Here is a 17,878-nt window from a genome sequence, read left to right as displayed (position 1 = left end):
CTGAATGTGTAGCTTCTGGAATAAGAATAGCCTGGGCAAAGTTCAGAGAGCTCTTACCTCTGCTGGTGTCAAAGGGCCTCTCACTCAGAGTAAAAGGCAGACTGTATGATGCATGTGTACGAACAGCCATGCTACATGGCAGTGAAACATGGGCCATGACTGCTGAGGACATGCTTATAGGAAAGTTGGTTATACATCATTAGATGTATACCTGACTTTCCTATATAAAATTAAGAATATAAACGGAACGCTGAACTCTGGACTATCAACTTATACAACATTTATTCAGGTGGTAAATATATACATCTTAGCTCTTGTTGTTACAGCTTCTATGTGTGTGAGCATAGTTGTTGGGACGTTGTTATTTAGATGTGAGTGAGCTGTCGAGTGTAAGTCCGAAAGATGGAGAGTGACAGCTATACACGTAAAGAGACTGTCTCCAGGTTGGAATGTCAGAGACACTGCTTGACATGTCCATGCTCTATTGCTGGCCAGCAAGAAAGAGAGAGAATTAAGCGGGAAAGCTTGCTTGTTTAATTCCACGCATGCGCACGGCGTTACTACAGGGCTCCCTTGCCAGTGCGAGAAACGCACGATAATATGAAATCTGTTAGAACGCCTGAGGCAGGATGGCCACTGAAAAACCACCCACAAGATGTAGCACAAAACACACACAAAGAAAAATGAAAGAAATGAAATGTACACTCGTGTGATACATGCATGCAATGTACAAATGAAAGAAAACATGCAATATGGGCAGTAAATGCCACCTAGTAAAAACAAATGAGACAATGAGAAAACAAATCGTGATGACTACTGTCCAGGAACTGGAATCACGGAATGTGAAAGTCTGAGCGTTTGTTTTTACTGAAAGGAAAGAAAATGTATGAGTGCACAAGTGTGTGTGTGAGAAAAAACACAGAACATAGTAAAAGTGTCTGTAGAGAAAAAAATCCAGTTCGTACAAGAGTTACACAAGTTGATTTTGAATGTCCGTGCTCAGGAAGTTGTGGTCAAGGAGCAGAGCTATAGTTGAGCATCAGAATGCTAGTTGTGACCGGTTACCCGGTACGGAATATTCAATGAAAGTTACACAAGGAAAATTTGGTCTGTTGATCGTGAGTGGAAAACATCCACTCTAACAGAGTCGACAAAACCGAGTGTGTTGATATGGTGTGTCCCTGGTGGTTGGGTTGTTGGCGCACGACATTGTGGTAGACAGTACATTGATGGTGAAGACGTCGGCGCAGGAACTGTAATATAGCTGTGTTCTGTATGTGTGGTGGTAATGATGTTGACAGTGGTAATGGGTCAGTTGAAACTTGGCGACGTCGGGGGGAATGCTTGTAGTTGGTAGTAGTAATTGTTGTCGTCACAGTGGTAATCTTGGTTGAATGAAGCTGGTGGTGAAAAGGTTGTTCGTTCATTGTTGTTTGTAGAGGTGCGCTTTTTACAGACGATCGACAGACAAATCTCTGTACGACCATTAGCGAAAACCTCGAAGAAAAATTTTCTTAACCCAAGATGAAAAAAAACGACCATGCAAACTTAAAAGAAAAAGGAGAAATGGTGACGAATGGAAAAACAGAGGACTCCTTTTATTTAAACGTGTCACACGGTCGAACACCAAAATATATATCAAAGATGATATACAAGTAATTATGTTATACTACGGTAACATAGATTTTGTAAATACCAGTAATGAGACGATAGAAAAGACAACCGTATGAAATGAATAACAAGAGTTATTGTGTGGCATAAAAGATGTATGTGTATGTGAGAGTGTGAATGCAACATATAAAAACATAATAAAAAAACAGGCCGTCTATATGTATGTGAGATATCACAGCAGAAAGAAAGTCAGAACACGTGAGAGTTTTATACCAAGTTTTTTTTTTGAGTACACAATTGGAAAGTCGCAGGCTGTAATTCTTGTCTGTTTATCGTGAGTGGAAACATCCACTCTAACAGAGGCGAGAATAAAAAAAACCGCACTTGTTGATGTTGGTAATACGTGTTGACTATGGTTGGAGATGTTGGTGGCGTAATAATCGTGTTGGTCATGACGATGATGCTGGTTAGTAGTTCAGTCTCCATGGCCGCATTTGTTCTTTAGTCGGGTTCACCAGTTATAAGTTGGTAGTCCAGAGTCCATGCTGCGTTTGTTTCTTCGTCGGGGGTCACCACTTTATAGAAAGTGGGTTATTGCAGCTCAGCGGGCTGCGTGTTTGAATCACGTCGGGGGTCACCAGTATAGGAAAGTTGGTTATACATCATTAGATGTATACCTGACTTTCCTATATAAAATTAAGAATATAAACGGAACACTGAACTCCGGACTATCAACTTATACAACATTTATTCAGGTGGTAAATATATACATCTTAGCTCTTGTTGTTACAGCTTCTATGTGTGTGAGCATAGTTGTTAGGACGTTGTTATGTAGATGTGAGCGAGCTGTCGAGTGTAAGTCCGAAAGATGGAGAGTGACAGCTATACACGTAAAGAGACTGTCTGCAGGTTGGAATGTCAGAGACACTGCTTGACATGTCCATGCTCTATTGCTGGCCAGCAAGAAAGAGAGAGAATTAAGCGGGAAAGCTTGCTTGTTTAATTCCACGCATGCGTGAGACTATGCATGCGCACGGCGTTACTACATGCTTAAGGTTGCAAGAAATGAAGCCAGTATGCTCTGATGTATGTGTAATGTCAGTGTGCATACTCGACAGAGTGTAAGTACCTTGAGAGAAAAGTTGGACCTAAGAAGCATCAGTTGTGGAGTACAAGAGAGACGATTGCGCTGATATGGTCATGTGGCGAGAATGGATGAGGATAGTTGTGTGATAAGTGCCACACCCTAGCGGTTGAGGGTACCTGTGGAAGAGGTAGACCCAGGAAGACCTAGGATGAGGTGGTGAAGCACGACCTCCGAACATTAGACCTCACCAAAGCAATGACTAGTGACCAAGACCTTTGGAAATATGCTGTGCCTGAGAAGATCCGGCAAGCCAAGTGAGACCATAATCTGTGGCCTCTGCCAGGGGTGTAGCCAGCCTACTTATTCGTACCTTTACTTCATTGGACTCTAAACTCTGCTTGCGAAGACCTGTTGACGCAAGTGAAATTGAAATTGAATCAAATTTGACGACTCCCATGCTAACCTTTCCTTCATTGGACACTAAACTCTGCTTGCGAAAACCTGTTGGGGCAAGTGAAATCGAAATCGTAATTGAACCAAATTTGATGACTGGCACCTGTGCCAGTGGAGTGCTAACAGCACCGTCTGAGCGTGATCATTGCCAGAGCAGCTGTCTGGTTTCTGTGCCGGTGGCATGTAAATAGCACCATTTGAGTGTGATCGTTACCAGCGTTGCCCTACTGGCACGTGAAAAAACATTCGAGCGAGGTCATTGCCAGTGCCACTGGACTGGCTCCTGTGCAGGCAGCATGTAAAAAACGCCATTTTGAGTGTGGCCATTGCCAGTACCTGACTGGCCCCCGTGCTGGTGGTACGTAAAAGCACCCACTACACTCTTGGAGTGGTTGGCATTAGGAAGGGCATCCAACTTTGCGAGATCAGATTGGAGCCTGGTGCTGCCATCTGGTTCTCCAATCCTCAGTCAAATTGTCTAACCTATGCTAGCATGGAAAGCGGACGTTAAACGATGATGATGATATCTATATATATATATATATATATATATATATATATATATTGGTGATGGTGGTGAAAGGTCTGAAAGTATTGGACAGTAAACGATGATGATGAGGATGACTGACCTGTGAAGCCTGTTTACCCAAATTCCATTGTCTGTTTTCATTAGACCACTATTTCAGCGATTTTCAGAGTGAAGTGAAGCTGTTTAAACTCTTTTACTTTTTGCATTCATGTTGAATGAATGAAATATTAGAGAGTGATGGTGGTTGATTTATTGAACAAATGATTGTGGATTTATCTTAGGTTTACACAGTTACATAAAGACAGGATTTATATCAAAAGAGTTAAGTAAATGAAGGATGTATTTCAGAACAGAAACAAAATAGAAAATTTGTTGTTTAGTCTGATGGTCAGGCATCTCTAATCAAGACATGTCTCCATAATCAAAGTTGTCCCAATCATGGCTATCCCATCTTTTTCTTTAAGTTTCGTCTATACAGTACTACATTAACAAATGTGATCTTTTTTCTTCTTAAACAGAAAGGTGTGAAATGAAGGCTATTTGGCTGTTGTTTATAGCACTTTAATCAATTTTGGAATAGCTCTCTTCTGTTGCTAGAAGCGATGTTAGGCATGTTTCTGAATTATGAAATTTGGGGAAAATAGCAGTGACAAAAATTGTGTGCTTGAGAAAACGTGTCAAGTTGAGTGAAATTGTAGTCATGACACATAAAAGGCACCTACTACACTCTATGGAGTGGTTGGCGTTAGGAAGGGCATCCAGCTGTAGAAACCAACCAAACAGACTGGGGCCTTGTGCAGCTTTCTGAGTTACCAGTTCTACTCAAACCATCTAACCCATGCTAACATGGAAAACAGATGCTAAATGATGATGATTGTATCCATAAAGTCATGGTGGGATTTCAAAACTATTGATGTATCTTCTAACGCTACACATTTCATATCCATGTTGAATAAGAGACTAATAAAGTTTTGATATGGCTTCTATTTGTTGACCTACACACATCTAATCCATACTCCAGTTCTTGCTACCAACAACGAAGAACATCAAGCGTAACAGATTGAACAGCATCACTGTTGTGTTCAATACTTGTAATAGGAACATTACATGTGTGGTGGCTCTTCCTTTAACTTGCAAACGTGCGTCACTAATTCAAATTTTACAAGCCAAAGAATGCATTGAGCTCTCCTTTGCACTGTCCATGTCTTGACTGCTGCATCAGCTTGGCATGGCATCAGTTATGTCACTGTCATGTGACTAGCTGCATGTGCATCTCAACGTTCTTTGTACACTCATCCAACTGGAGTATCAATGAGATATGTGTAGGGCAACAAATGGAAGCCACATTGAATTGCACCAAACTATATAAATTTCATTAGTTGATCACTTATTCAATACGGATATGAAATGTATAGTGTTGCTAGTTACATCAATAAATAGTTTTGAAATCCCACCATGACTTTATGGACAGACTGTATTATTGAAAGATTTCATTGAAAAAAGTAATTATCGCAAAAATAAGTTAAAATTTGTCCTGAAATAAGTGACAATATAAAACAAATTTTTTACATAGAACGTGACAAGGAGGGAGTTCAAACATCAGGGAAAAGAGAAGCTTCATCTTTTGTATTTTGTGTATTATTTCTTTTGATGAAGAAAATTTTAATGAGAAAGTGGATTTGACTGAACAAATTACAGTATGATGTACATTTGGCATGTGTTTTATTGACTTCACAATGATGTAAACTGAAATACTTTAAAGTTATTTATTAATAATTTCAATAATAATGGTTGAATATCAACAACATTGACATTTTGATGAAGGAGGCATTACTGATATGGGGGACATTTTTGTAGGAAACAACATTACACTAATATGGTGGATGTTGGTCCTTTTATGTAGGAGGCACTGCTACACTGATATAATGGATATTGGTGCTTATGTTGGATTATGTCTGCTTTCCTTGCTGGTATTGGCAGGATAGGTTTTCACATTCAAAGTCACCAGTTATTTCAAGGTCCTGCTCAGCTAAATGGGTCAGTGGATTGCATCTTGCATCTGTTTCAGTTTTGATTATGGTTTCTCTGGCTGGATGCCCATCTAAATATCAACGATTTTATAATGTGTACTTTTTCCATGGCATCAGCACTAGAAAAGTGTTGTCCTTAATAGAATTAAAGGGTCTGAGTGCTTTTTGTGGCACCAGCACTAGAAAGGTAGCCATGTCCTCAATATATTGAAAGGGATCTCACCACCTATGTGTCAGCTCACTTGCCAACTTCTTTGTAGAGTGAGACATGAGTAATAATGATGACAAGGGGAATGGGTGAGGGGGGGAGTGATTGGAGTACTCAGTTTTCTGAGTATATCAGCAGACAGTGTGTGTATGTCTGATTACAGGTGTAATATTGTATCAAAAAGTGAAAGTTCAGTAATTTCATAAAATATAAATTGAAAAAGAAAAAATCTGTACCAGACTGAAATAAGTAGGGTGGGGCTCAATATAATAATCTAAGACTCTGGATATGATAATATAAAACTCCAGCATGGGTATAGTTTGGTGATTGGAAGTAGTAAAAGAATAAAGTATATTTTAATTGTGAATCTGTTCAAGACAGTATAAAAATGAATGTTAAAGATACTGTGATTATGATGATGATGATAGTGAAAATGTTAATGTCTACCATATATTTCTTTGCAGAGAACTTTCGTTGCCTTTGTACCCATGACAGAGGCTTTGGTTATAAAGGAAGCACATTGCATCGAATCATTCCACAGTTTATATCCTAATCAAAACTCATTGGAACTATTTTCCAAGTTAATTTCTAGAGTTATTTTACATCATTAAAGATAGAATGTTTAGCATTAGGAAAATAATCTAGTTGCAAAATTTTGTTACTTTGTGTGGATCTATTCACATTTTTAGAATAGTCTTACATATATTGTATCAGGATAAATGGGAGGTTTAAATGTCTTTTAAATATGCACCCTTTAATGAATCAACATTCACAAAGGAATACCAACTACGATTTGATAAGCCTGACAACTAACCTTTTTGTCACCATTCTGCTATTGAAATGCTCTGCCTCTGCTTCAGTTGACATAAATAATGCAAGATTTAGTAAAATAACATCACTATTAAGTTGGTGTTTAGAACATTAAGTAACCTGAAATTTTGATAGACGATTTTAGTTTAAAAGTGGAAGTGTATATCATAGAATCAGAGGTAGTTTCAAGTGGAGGGATTTCAAAAGGTTTCATATATTATTTTTTTGTAGTAATTAAATTAAGAAGAGAAACATACCTCTTTTCTAGGTTAATTCTCTACTTTGTTTAATTAAAATATATAAAGTTTTTACTCTAAGAGCATGTTTAACCTTTTTGTTATTATATTACTTTTGTTTCAATAAATTTTGAAAATAATAAAGAATTAGGTAAAATAACTGTCTTCATGAAGCTGGTGTTTGGAACAAATTAACAGGAAAATTTAGATCGCTGTAAAACAGAAAGTTTGTGTCAGAACCTGGAACAGTCTCTGGCAGGTAGGTAGGAAAAGGGTTAAAACATTTTCATTTTAAAAGCTGTTACACTGATAACAATGAATAATGAAAAGGATTTGTAAAATGAGAAGTGGTCTTTTTTTTTTTGGAAACAATATTAAGGATTTGTATCACTACATTATATTTGTCCTTAACTCTGAAGTACATGTGTCAAGGAGGTGACTTTACGAGGCACAACGGAACAGGAGGAAAATCAATTTATGGAAATAAATTTGATGATGAAAATTTTGTCTTAAAACATACAGGAGCTGGTAAGTGGAAATAGCCTGCCATTTTGTTTTAGCTGTGTTTTCTTTATCAGCTAAGGAAATTTAACTTATTTGAAAAACTAACAATTATTTATTGATGTGTTTCTTTATGCCAGCATAGAAAACGTAATAAATGATTGAGTTGATAGAAGTGCTAGACAATTTATCAAGTGGATAGTGGTTCATACCCTACTATGGTCAATGTTGTGTGTCTCTGGCTGACACACAGAATATCCATACCTAACTACCTGATATAGATCCATATTGGATACCTTTTGCATGGTTCATTCTATTGCAAACATTTAGGCCAAGTCTCTGGTTTGAAAATAATCTCTTTGTACTCTCCCAGAGGCCCCGAAAGGAGTCATGGCTTCTACTGTTGCTTTTTTTGACTGTCAGTAAAAAATGTGATGTAATTCTTCAGTTCTGAGTTTAGTTTCTTTTTTTTGGAGGAAAATTAATTTGTGACAGATTGAGATAATTTTAAAGAAGGTTGTCTTTCATAGACTTAATCATGTAAAATTGGAGATAAATACTGGCTGAGTGGACTGCAGATGTCCCCTGAGAGGAAAAAGAATTATGATAATTTTTAATCTTGATATAGTCAGAGAATTGTGTTGAGAGTGTAGTTAATTTGGGGTAAAGAATATAGTTAGATCAATCCCAAAACTTGTTTTATGAGCCTGGTAAAGTTGACATTAGCAGGGTTTGAACTCAGAATGAAAGGGAACATAATTCAATACATCACAACCCTAATAATGATAATGTTATAATTGTTTCAAATTTTGGAATAAGACTAGCAGTTTTAGTTGAAGTGGGTTAGTCAATTACAGTGACCCCAGTACTTGACTGATACATTATTTTACTGACCCTGGTTGGATGACCTCAGCAGCATTTGAACTCAAAACATAGTGTTAGAAGAAATGTTGCTAAGTATTTTGTCCAACATGCTAGCACTTCTTTCAGCTTGCCACCCTAATAATAATGATAATAATAATAACAAGAGCACTCAGAGAGCACCAACATCTGCCAAAGCAACACTAACGTCCTCTCAATGATTAACCAGAGATGATTTTTAAAATGAGAATATCTGGAATAAACTCAACTGCTCTCACAAGCCAGAATACTGAAAATGAACTTGACCGCCCTCAAAAAAAAAAAAAAAAACAGAAAAATAATCCAGAATCCTTGTCTGGTACCGTATCGATCCCAAAATCTAATCAGTTTGTGCCAGTCATGAGGCCAAACATCCCTGAAATTTTCATTGGAATCCATCTAGTGATTCTTGAGATATCTTGTCCATGCACAACCAAACAAACGAACAAACATGACTGAAAACAATACCTCTCCCTTTGCTAAGGTGGAGATAATAATTGTTTCAAATTTTGGCACAAGGATAAAAATTTCAGGAGAGGGACTAAGTTAATTAAATCAACCCCAGTGCTCAGCAGGTACTTATTTTTTTTTTGACTCTGAAAGGATGAAATGCAAAATCAACCTCGGTGGAATTTGAATTCAGAGCATAAAGACAGATGAAATACCACTAAGCATTTTGCCTGGCATGCTGATGATTCTGCCAGCATTCCACCTCAATAATTATAATATTAATAATAATAATAATGATGATATTAACAACAACAATTATAATAAGAATTTCACCTTTCTTGATAGCTTCATATTCAGTTAGTCACCTTACTTAACAGTTGAGTATTATTATAAATTTCATTTTTAATTAAAAAAATTGAACTACACAAATAATGTATATAAAATTTAATTAGAAACGTTAGAAATAATGTATATAAAATTTAATTTAGAAACGTCTTCCTTGCAGGTACATTATCAATGGCTAACAGTGGACCCAACACCAATGGTTCACAGTTTTTCATTTGCACAGAAAAAACTGATTGGTATGTATCAATAACATACAAATTGATATTTATTGTATTAATAACATACAAGTTGATATCAATAATACACAAGTTGATATCTATCAATGACACACAAATTGACATCTATTGGTATATATAGCAATAATATACTTGTTGACGTTAGCAACAAATTAATATCCATTGATAAGTTGATATCTATGCTACAAATAAGACATGACACACAAATTATTCTGGTAATATCTCTGTAATTATACTTTATACCTGCTGCTTTGTTGATGTGGAGTGATAATCACTAATATTCATGTTCTGTATCATTTTAATATCATCCTTTCACAATTAATAACAAACTCATTATCATTTACAATTAATAACAGACAAATCCTCTTGATGATAGTTAGCTGAAGACCTTTGATACTAGATCAAGGTCACAAATTTGGATGGATGAAACCAATTTAGTCAGACCCTAGTACATGACTGGTTACTTATTTTATACTTGTTCCTGAAGGATGAAATACAAATTTTTTTCAATGAGATTTTTTTCAATGTAACCAAATTGAATTAAATCATTTTATCTTGCAGATACTCCTGTGTTTGTCTAAAAATGGTTTCAAAGGAGTGTTCAGTGATTTTTGCTATACTGAGTTTTATATATCAGGAATGTATGATATATATTGCTATATAACTAATTTCAGATGTAATGTTATATAGCCAGTATGGTGTATTATATGTAACATGCTTGTATGAAGTTATACAGCTAGTATGTTACTTCTTATATTTTCATATTTTGCAACCTAACAAAGACTTTTGGTAACAAAGACTTGGTAATAATGACTTTTAATGCAGATAGAAAGCTACACAGACTAGAAGAGAGTAGAATTAGATCGATTCCAAGACTTATCGATTGGGATTTATTTTGTCAATCCTGGTAGGACTTAAATTCATTTAACATGTTTTTTTTTTAATGCTAGCATGGATTGGATGGTTTGACCAGAACTGGCAAGTTGGAGAACTGTACCAGGTTCCAGTCTGATTTGGTTTAGTCTATATAGCTGGATGCCCTTCCTAACGTCAACCACTTTACAGTATGTGCTGGGTGATTTTAACATGGCACCAGCATGAACACTTTTATGTGGCACCAGCACGAGTGCTTTTTACATAGTACCAGCACAAGCCAATCATCTTCTTCAGGAAGAGTAGGTTTTAACATTTCTTCTATGGAGAACAGGTCTTCTTGAGCACAGCAAGGCACCAGATAACTCAGTCTTTTGTCATCTCTTTTGAAAGGTTCACTCTCCAGAAGTTGTCCTTCAGTACTTCATCCCATGTCTTCTCGGGTGTCCCTCTTCCATGAGTTCCATCTGCTTTTAGTGATCAGCACTTCTTTATGGCACTGTTGACATCCATCTGCATCACATGACTTATCATCCATCACCATATGGTGAACATAATGTTTTTCTTGGTGGTGGCAATTGCAAGACCTCCAGATCTTGGGTTATCTTCAAGATTCTGCCTTCCCTATCTAAAAGCGCCCACTTTTGCACTGTTGATAAAGCTGGTGTGACATTCACTAATGTAGCAAGCATGTCAGCATGAATGATTAGGGAGGCTCAGCTTTTTTTCAGCAAGTACTTGATAACAGCACAATGCTGAATTTTGTTGATTTTCAAGAGAAATTGTTACCAGTTACTTTTGAAGCCTTCTTTGAGCAGTCAGATGTCAATTTACCTGGAAAGTAACAATGCAGCTATTAATACGAAAATTGGAAATTAATGTATGGAAGATTTCACAGCTCTAGCATCACTCTTTCATAAGCAGCCTATGAACTTTTCAGCCCAATCTCATACATAGCCATTACATAAGACTCATACACAGTGCAGCTAGTTATGATTGAACAAGAGAGTACATTGGAATGTTACATCAAAGGTTTTACTCCTCTTCACACGAATAATTAAATACTTTTGTTGTAGACTATCTGTTGTACTTGTCAACTAACCCTATTGTTTTACAGGTACTTAGCAATTTTGAGGAAATGAAAATAAAATGATTGTAGAAGTGTTTAACCCTTTTGTTACCATATTCCTGTGGTGATTGCCTTTGTTATTATAAGCTGGTGTTTGGAACATAAATTAACACAGAATTTTGATGGAAAGTTTTTATTTTGATCACTTCATTATAGGAAGTAGTGTCAGGTGGGTTGATATCAAAGGGTTAAATTTAGAATGGAGAGTAAAAGCTACCAACTTGCCACCATTCTTGTGAAGAGTTATACATTGTGACAAATATGTTAACATGAGAGGACAAAGGACTAGGATGTCTGGCGGTATGAGACTCTTAAGAAGACCCACTCACCTCTGCAAAATTAACTCCTGGAAGCACTATATGCATAAATGGGTACCTAACCCAAACTCTTTTGAACATCCTCTCTCCCAACATCTCTCTCACTGCCACCCCTACCCAACTGAGACCATCTTATTTTTTTTGCTAACAAGAAACATTTCATTTGTTAGCTATTTTTCATCCATCAATGTCTCTTCCCAACTTGAACCACCAAATTATCTCTTCACATACACAACACTTACATTCCCCTCACTCAATTTTGTGGTCAATTCAACCATGACATCTCTCCCTTGTCCTTTCTGTAAACTGCATCACCATTACTATCACTATCTTGCTGTCTTCCCCCACTCTTTCCTACAACCCTCTACCTTCCCCAACTTGTACACCATTGATCATCCATCACTTCCTATATTTACCCGTCAATCCTACACGCTTTAAAGTTGTTGTCTACTTCCCATCACCACCTCCACTGTCCCAATACACTTCTATTCACGTCACACCTTGAGAAGCCACTTTCATTTGCAGCTTCTACAGATCATTCTCACTCTCTCTTATTGGTAACTATGTAGTTCGTCTGCAAAAGCCTATCCTTACATAAGTGGTACCCCCACCATAAACCTAGGTTTTGTAGTCTTGTGAGCCACATAGCAACCTCACTAGTGCTGGCAGCATGAAAAATGTACCTAGTATATGCTGTAAAGTGGTTGGCATTAGGAAGGGCATCCACCAGAATAAACCATATCAAAGCAGACACCAACCCAGCCAGCATGAAAAGTAGATGTTAAATGATGAGGAATTATTGAAAGAGTTTCTAGACCTTGGTAGAATTAAGTTAAATCTGTTTGAAATTGCACATATTGCATCTAATTATTTGATAATATGCTTTGATAATCCAGCTCGATTTACTCTATTCGAATAAAAAGACAGAATGATCATAGGACTATTTCATCGAGGATGACCAGGTACAACATTAGAACATTATACATGAAAAATATATTTCAAAATAACTTTCAATTGATTTCTCTATTTAATAACGATTTTTAATATCTACAGGCTGGACAATAAACATGTAGCATTTGGTAAAGTAATTGAAGGAATGGATGTTGTTCGAAGAATGGAGGTAAATTATTGGTTTCTGTTTTCTTTCCCATAATCAATATCAGTTTGATGATATTTTCTTTCATGCTGGTATGGTTGAGACGAATCAGGTAGAATCTCTTCTAGTCACCAATCTGTACTTGTTTTATAAGAACCCTCTCCATTCCACCACTTACTTTATGTCTACTGTATTATGGAACAATTGCTCACCAGAAAAATTAAACATCTTTTGCTTAGTGCAACTCATGACATGATTGACATATTTTTAATATATATATATATATATACACGTATATGTATATATACGTATATGTATATGCATGTATGTATATATATATGTATATGCATGTATGTATATATATATGTATATGCATGTATGTATATATATATGTATATGCATGTATATATATATGCATGTATGTATATATATATATATGCATGTATGTATATATATATATGCATGTATGTATATATATATATATGCATGTATGTATATATATATATGCATGTATGTATATATATATATGCATGTATGTATATATATATATGCATGTATGTATATATATATATATGTATGTATATATATATATGCATGTATGTATATATATATATATATGCATGTATGTGTATATATATATATATATGCATGTATGTATGTATATATATATATATACACACATCATCATCATCATCGTTTAACGTCCGCTTTCCATGCTAGCATGGGTTGGACGATTTGACTGAGGACTGGTGAAACCGGATGGCAACACCAGGCCAAATCAGACTGGAGCCTGGTGTTGCCATCCGGTTTCACCAGTCCTCAGTCAAATCGTCCAACCCATGCTAGCATGGAAAGCGGACGTTAAACGATGATGATGATGATGATGTGTGTATATATATATATATATAAATAAAAGTAAATGTTAGAGGTAATACTTGATAACTGTAAGCACCTGTGTATGACAGATCGTGGCCGGGGTGAAAGGATAAATTGGAAACATAAAAATAAAAACAAAACACAAAGGATTCTGCGGTACACGTGTTTCAAGCTTTATATTTGTTGCATCATTATTGGTATATAATTGATAGTATAAAGCTATCTTCAGCCGCAAATATATTCTTTCCCAAGAATTATATCACAAAGAGGAAATTAAAGGAGGGAGAAACATGAGAGATAAAAGGTGAGAGTCCACTTGGTATTGTCCATTGTAATATACCTCGTAGAATCTTTAATTTGAAATATTTACATAAAAGTTCATCGGTACTCCAAAATCTACGAGGTATATTACAATGGACAATACCCAGACTTTCAAGTCAGCAATCCGACTGACTTTTTTACCACTGCAGATATAAAAAGAGGCAATGATGATCGATTACATCGATATTTTTGTGAATCTCTGAAGAGGCCTAGCGAATCATGCATGTACCCCCATTACATCATTTTCATCTGCTAATTACTCCGGCACACAGGAGCTATAGGGATAGAATGGGGCATGCCAACGCTAGGCTGAAACAGCTGTAAGTTTCTGTATATTCTCCAATTGCTAAATGTACTTTATATTTATTACCTTAATTGTTAATATGGCATGGTATGTCATAAGCATCTGTATATTGTGGTTTTTGTCATTTTAGTTACAAAATAAACAAATTAATTCAATGGAATACAGCATATTCTCCTTCATTGTCTTATTGCTATATAAATTTAGGGTAAAATAACCCCCTTTTACCCGCACCCACTTATTACACTTGGTATAACACTAGTGTAGCAATAATTGGGTACCCTCCTAGCAGTATATTGGATAGATACTATCCCTTAGTGGGTTGAATTCTCAACCCCTAACTCTCTTGCATTATATACATATACACATAGAAAATACTTGCCTAAGGTGCCTTGCAGTAGGCCCGAATCTTTGACCACATAGTTGGGAAGCACGCTTCTTAACCAGACAGCCATGCAAGCACCTATTAAATATTTATTTAATAATAATTCTTCTTTATCTTTCAGAGTTTTGGTTCTAAGTCAGGGAAAACTTCTGAGAAAGTAACAATATCAAATTGTGGAGAACTTTGTTGCTGAACCAAAATTTGGGTAAAATAACCCAAATGAATGAGGGAACACACTGGCTGCTCTGAATTTTCATTTTCTAAAATTGTGTTTATTTATATATAAATAAATAAAAGAAAAAGGTGTTTTGAATCTCTTTAATGGAGGAAACTTAAAATGGCACATTAAGAGTGTATTCTATCAACATTTTGTTTTTTTATCATTGTTCAGGATGAATGAGCTGTACAACATTTTACATTTGCTGAACTCAATTCATGGGAGAAACTGATGTACCCAGTGTCCTGGCCAGCAGATGTAAACACATTTCTTCAACAAGATAGAGTGTACTAGTTGTCTTTTATGTTAATGGCACTGGCTACAACTACAATTTCTCTTAGCTTTGATATGTCTTCTGAAGCACAGCAACTGAAGATCATATTGCACCACCTTGTCCCACGTCATTGTGTTTGCATCTTCCACAGTTTCCTCCAGTTCGAGGTTGGCATTTCTTTATGCAGCTGTCTCATCCATATGCATTACATGACCACACCCGTAGTCTTTTCTCTTACACACCACATCTTATACACAATTTCTCTCTTAAGATAACACACTGTCATATGTGCACAATGACATTGCACATATTGTTTCATTTCTTTGCGTGTCCTCTGCAATTACAGCCCATGTTTCACTACCACATAACATGGCTGTTTGCTCACAGGCATCATACAATCTACCTTTAACTCTTAGGGAGAGGCCCTTTCTTACCAACTGAACTTTGCCTAGCCCATTCTTATTCTAGAAGCCTTGCTCTCAGAGCACACACCACCATTGGTGACTTGGTCATCTAGGTAATAGAAGCTGTCTACTACTTCTAAGGTTCCCCCTCGATATTTGACGAAGACTACTTTCTTTGTTAACCTTCATCTGATACTGCTGCACCTGTTATGTGTCTCTAGCTTGCACTGGGTACACATTAAGAAATGTCTACCTGTCTTTTCTACATACTGAACAGGGCATCCCGCTGAAGGGATTTCTGATTTGTCTGGTTTCTTACCAAGACTATGGTCTTTGCTAAATTAACTTTAAGGCCCTTTGATTCCGGACCTTGCTTCCACACCTGAAATTTCTGGTAGTGATTCAGCTTTAAGAACAAGGTCATCAGCAAACAGGAGCTCCCAAGGGCAGCTGGTCTTAGGTTCCTCTGTTATGGCCTGGAGGACTCTCATGAACAAGAGGGGGCTCCAAACTGATCCTTGGTGAACTATCTGTACACTAAATTCATTGCCATAACATCCCTGTACACAGCTTCCACACTGATCACTAGATAAGGGAGCGGGGTACCTTGTCAACAAAAGCCAAGTAGAGAAGTTTATTTTTGGTTAAGTACTTCTAAAAATAAAAAAAGGCTGAGCTTTTGGTATGTTTGCTGTGAAAGTTAGAATTGGCAACATTGACCTAGAAAAAAATTAAACATGAGCCCAAAGAAATGCTAAATAGATATGGAAGTATCTGAGGAAAGCTTAAAGTAAAAGAGAAAAGGGGAAGCAAACAAACTTTGAGTTGTTGCTTCAGACTGCAACAAAGTGTTTATGCCTGTAAAATGCAGACTTCTACCAATGTATGGTAGAAGTTACTGAAAAAAATAAGGTAAGTACAAGCTATTGGACATGTAATAACAACCTGCATAAAAAGTAGAGCTTGGCAGTTAAGGTATTTGGTTGGTTGGAGAATGTCACAAGTCAAAAAGCTCAACAAATATTTCAACGTCTGATCCCTGCTGTATGAAATCAATAATTTAACAAGATATAAGGTGACCTTCTTAGTGGTGGTGCAAAAACAAAAAGCACATAGTACAGCCTACAAAGTGTCATATTACTCTCACTTGTTATTTTTTTAATAACAAAACAACAATTAAAGAAATTATTAAAATCTAGAATTATATTTATTTTACAAATATTTCATCAGTAATAGTTTACAGAGCAGTAAAGCAGAAATATTTCTTATGGCAGGGAAATATACAAATGACACTTGAATGGATTGAGAAAGGATTGGTTAGGTGTCACTAGTTCTTTCGTCGAAGACTTCGACCTCGAACCCCAGGGGTTCGAGAAGGTCCCCGGGATCTTCCTACGTGACCTCTTGCTATTGGACTTCGGGTTGGATGGCCACGCATTATAGCACCTCTGCCTCTTGTAGCACAGCGTACACCCCGTGTACTATATATCATACTACCACGAGAAGTGGATGTAGCTGAAGCTGGGCTGGGGTTAGTGCTAGGGGTAGGTGTGGGGTTAGATGCCCAAACAAATTCTTCACGTCCTTTTCCTGATGATAAACCAGCACTTGTACTTGGTGTAGAAATTGTACTGGATGAGGTTGGATTCTGTTGAAGTGGTGTAGCAGGTACTTGGTGTTGCTGACTTGCTCCAGGAGACTGGTCCCACACAATTGGTTGAATTTTACTTTTGCGCAAACCTTTAAAAAAAAAAGTTTAACATAAATTAGGTTGTTATTTTCAAGACTATACAAGTTCTTACATTTAATTTCTCCTTAACATTTCCATTTATTATTGGTTAAATATGAACAGCCATGATTTCTTCATTCCACTCCTGACAACTAGCTGTTTTAATTCCAGTTCCTTCCTTACTAGACATATTGACATAAATCATAACACAGTATTAAGCAACATCAGCATGATTACTTAACTTATGGATTTCATTAACATCGATTTAGTCTTGAAAAATAATATTGGAGTTATGTACCACAAATGTTCTAGCAAGTCACACTAAACTGATTATGATGCTTATGTGTAGACATCATCTGACTTGCCAATGATAGCACAGAGGTACAACAGCTTCTATTAATGGCTATTCTAACAGTTGCATAGCATACAGATGACAAATTTTAACAAGATAGGATGGTATTCATCCTTATTATAAAAAGAACTCATTGCATAAAACTATAATGTTTCATACCAATAACATTGATGGCTAGGGACCAATAAGCTTTGAAACAGATTGTGGT

The 17,878-nt window shown here is 36.4% G+C and overlaps 2 protein-coding genes across 8 annotated transcripts in view; one reads left to right on the top strand and one right to left on the bottom strand.

Annotated features, from left to right (window-relative positions):
* Window positions 1-15,059, top strand: part of LOC106884302 (peptidyl-prolyl cis-trans isomerase A) — a 45,421-nt gene extending 30,362 nt beyond the window's left edge. The window contains exons 7-11 of the mRNA XM_089355151.1: window positions 6,383-6,464; window positions 7,389-7,492; window positions 9,321-9,396; window positions 12,769-12,835; window positions 14,816-15,059. Of these exons, the coding sequence (XP_089211277.1) occupies window positions 6,383-6,464; window positions 7,389-7,492; window positions 9,321-9,396; window positions 12,769-12,835; window positions 14,816-14,887 (401 nt within the window). The 3' untranslated portion in view covers window positions 14,888-15,059. The remainder of the gene's footprint in view (window positions 1-6,382; window positions 6,465-7,388; window positions 7,493-9,320; window positions 9,397-12,768; window positions 12,836-14,815) is intronic.
* Window positions 15,060-16,777: 1,718 nt separating this feature from the next.
* Window positions 16,778-17,878, bottom strand: part of LOC106884301 (nucleoprotein TPR) — a 206,099-nt gene continuing 204,998 nt past the window's right edge. For all 7 annotated transcript variants that reach the window (XM_089355144.1, XM_089355147.1, XM_089355146.1 and 4 more), the window contains one exon: window positions 16,778-17,329. In XM_089355144.1, the coding sequence (XP_089211270.1) occupies window positions 16,917-17,329 (413 nt within the window). In that variant the 3' untranslated portion in view covers window positions 16,778-16,916. The remainder of the gene's footprint in view (window positions 17,330-17,878) is intronic.

This window comes from Octopus bimaculoides, chromosome 7 (assembly GCF_046866305.1).
Source record: "Octopus bimaculoides isolate indiv1 chromosome 7, ASM4686630v1, whole genome shotgun sequence".
Taxonomy (NCBI): domain Eukaryota; kingdom Metazoa; phylum Mollusca; class Cephalopoda; order Octopoda; family Octopodidae; genus Octopus; species Octopus bimaculoides.
Note: the sequence above shows the minus strand (reverse complement) of the source record. Positions and strands in the feature narration are given on the sequence as shown.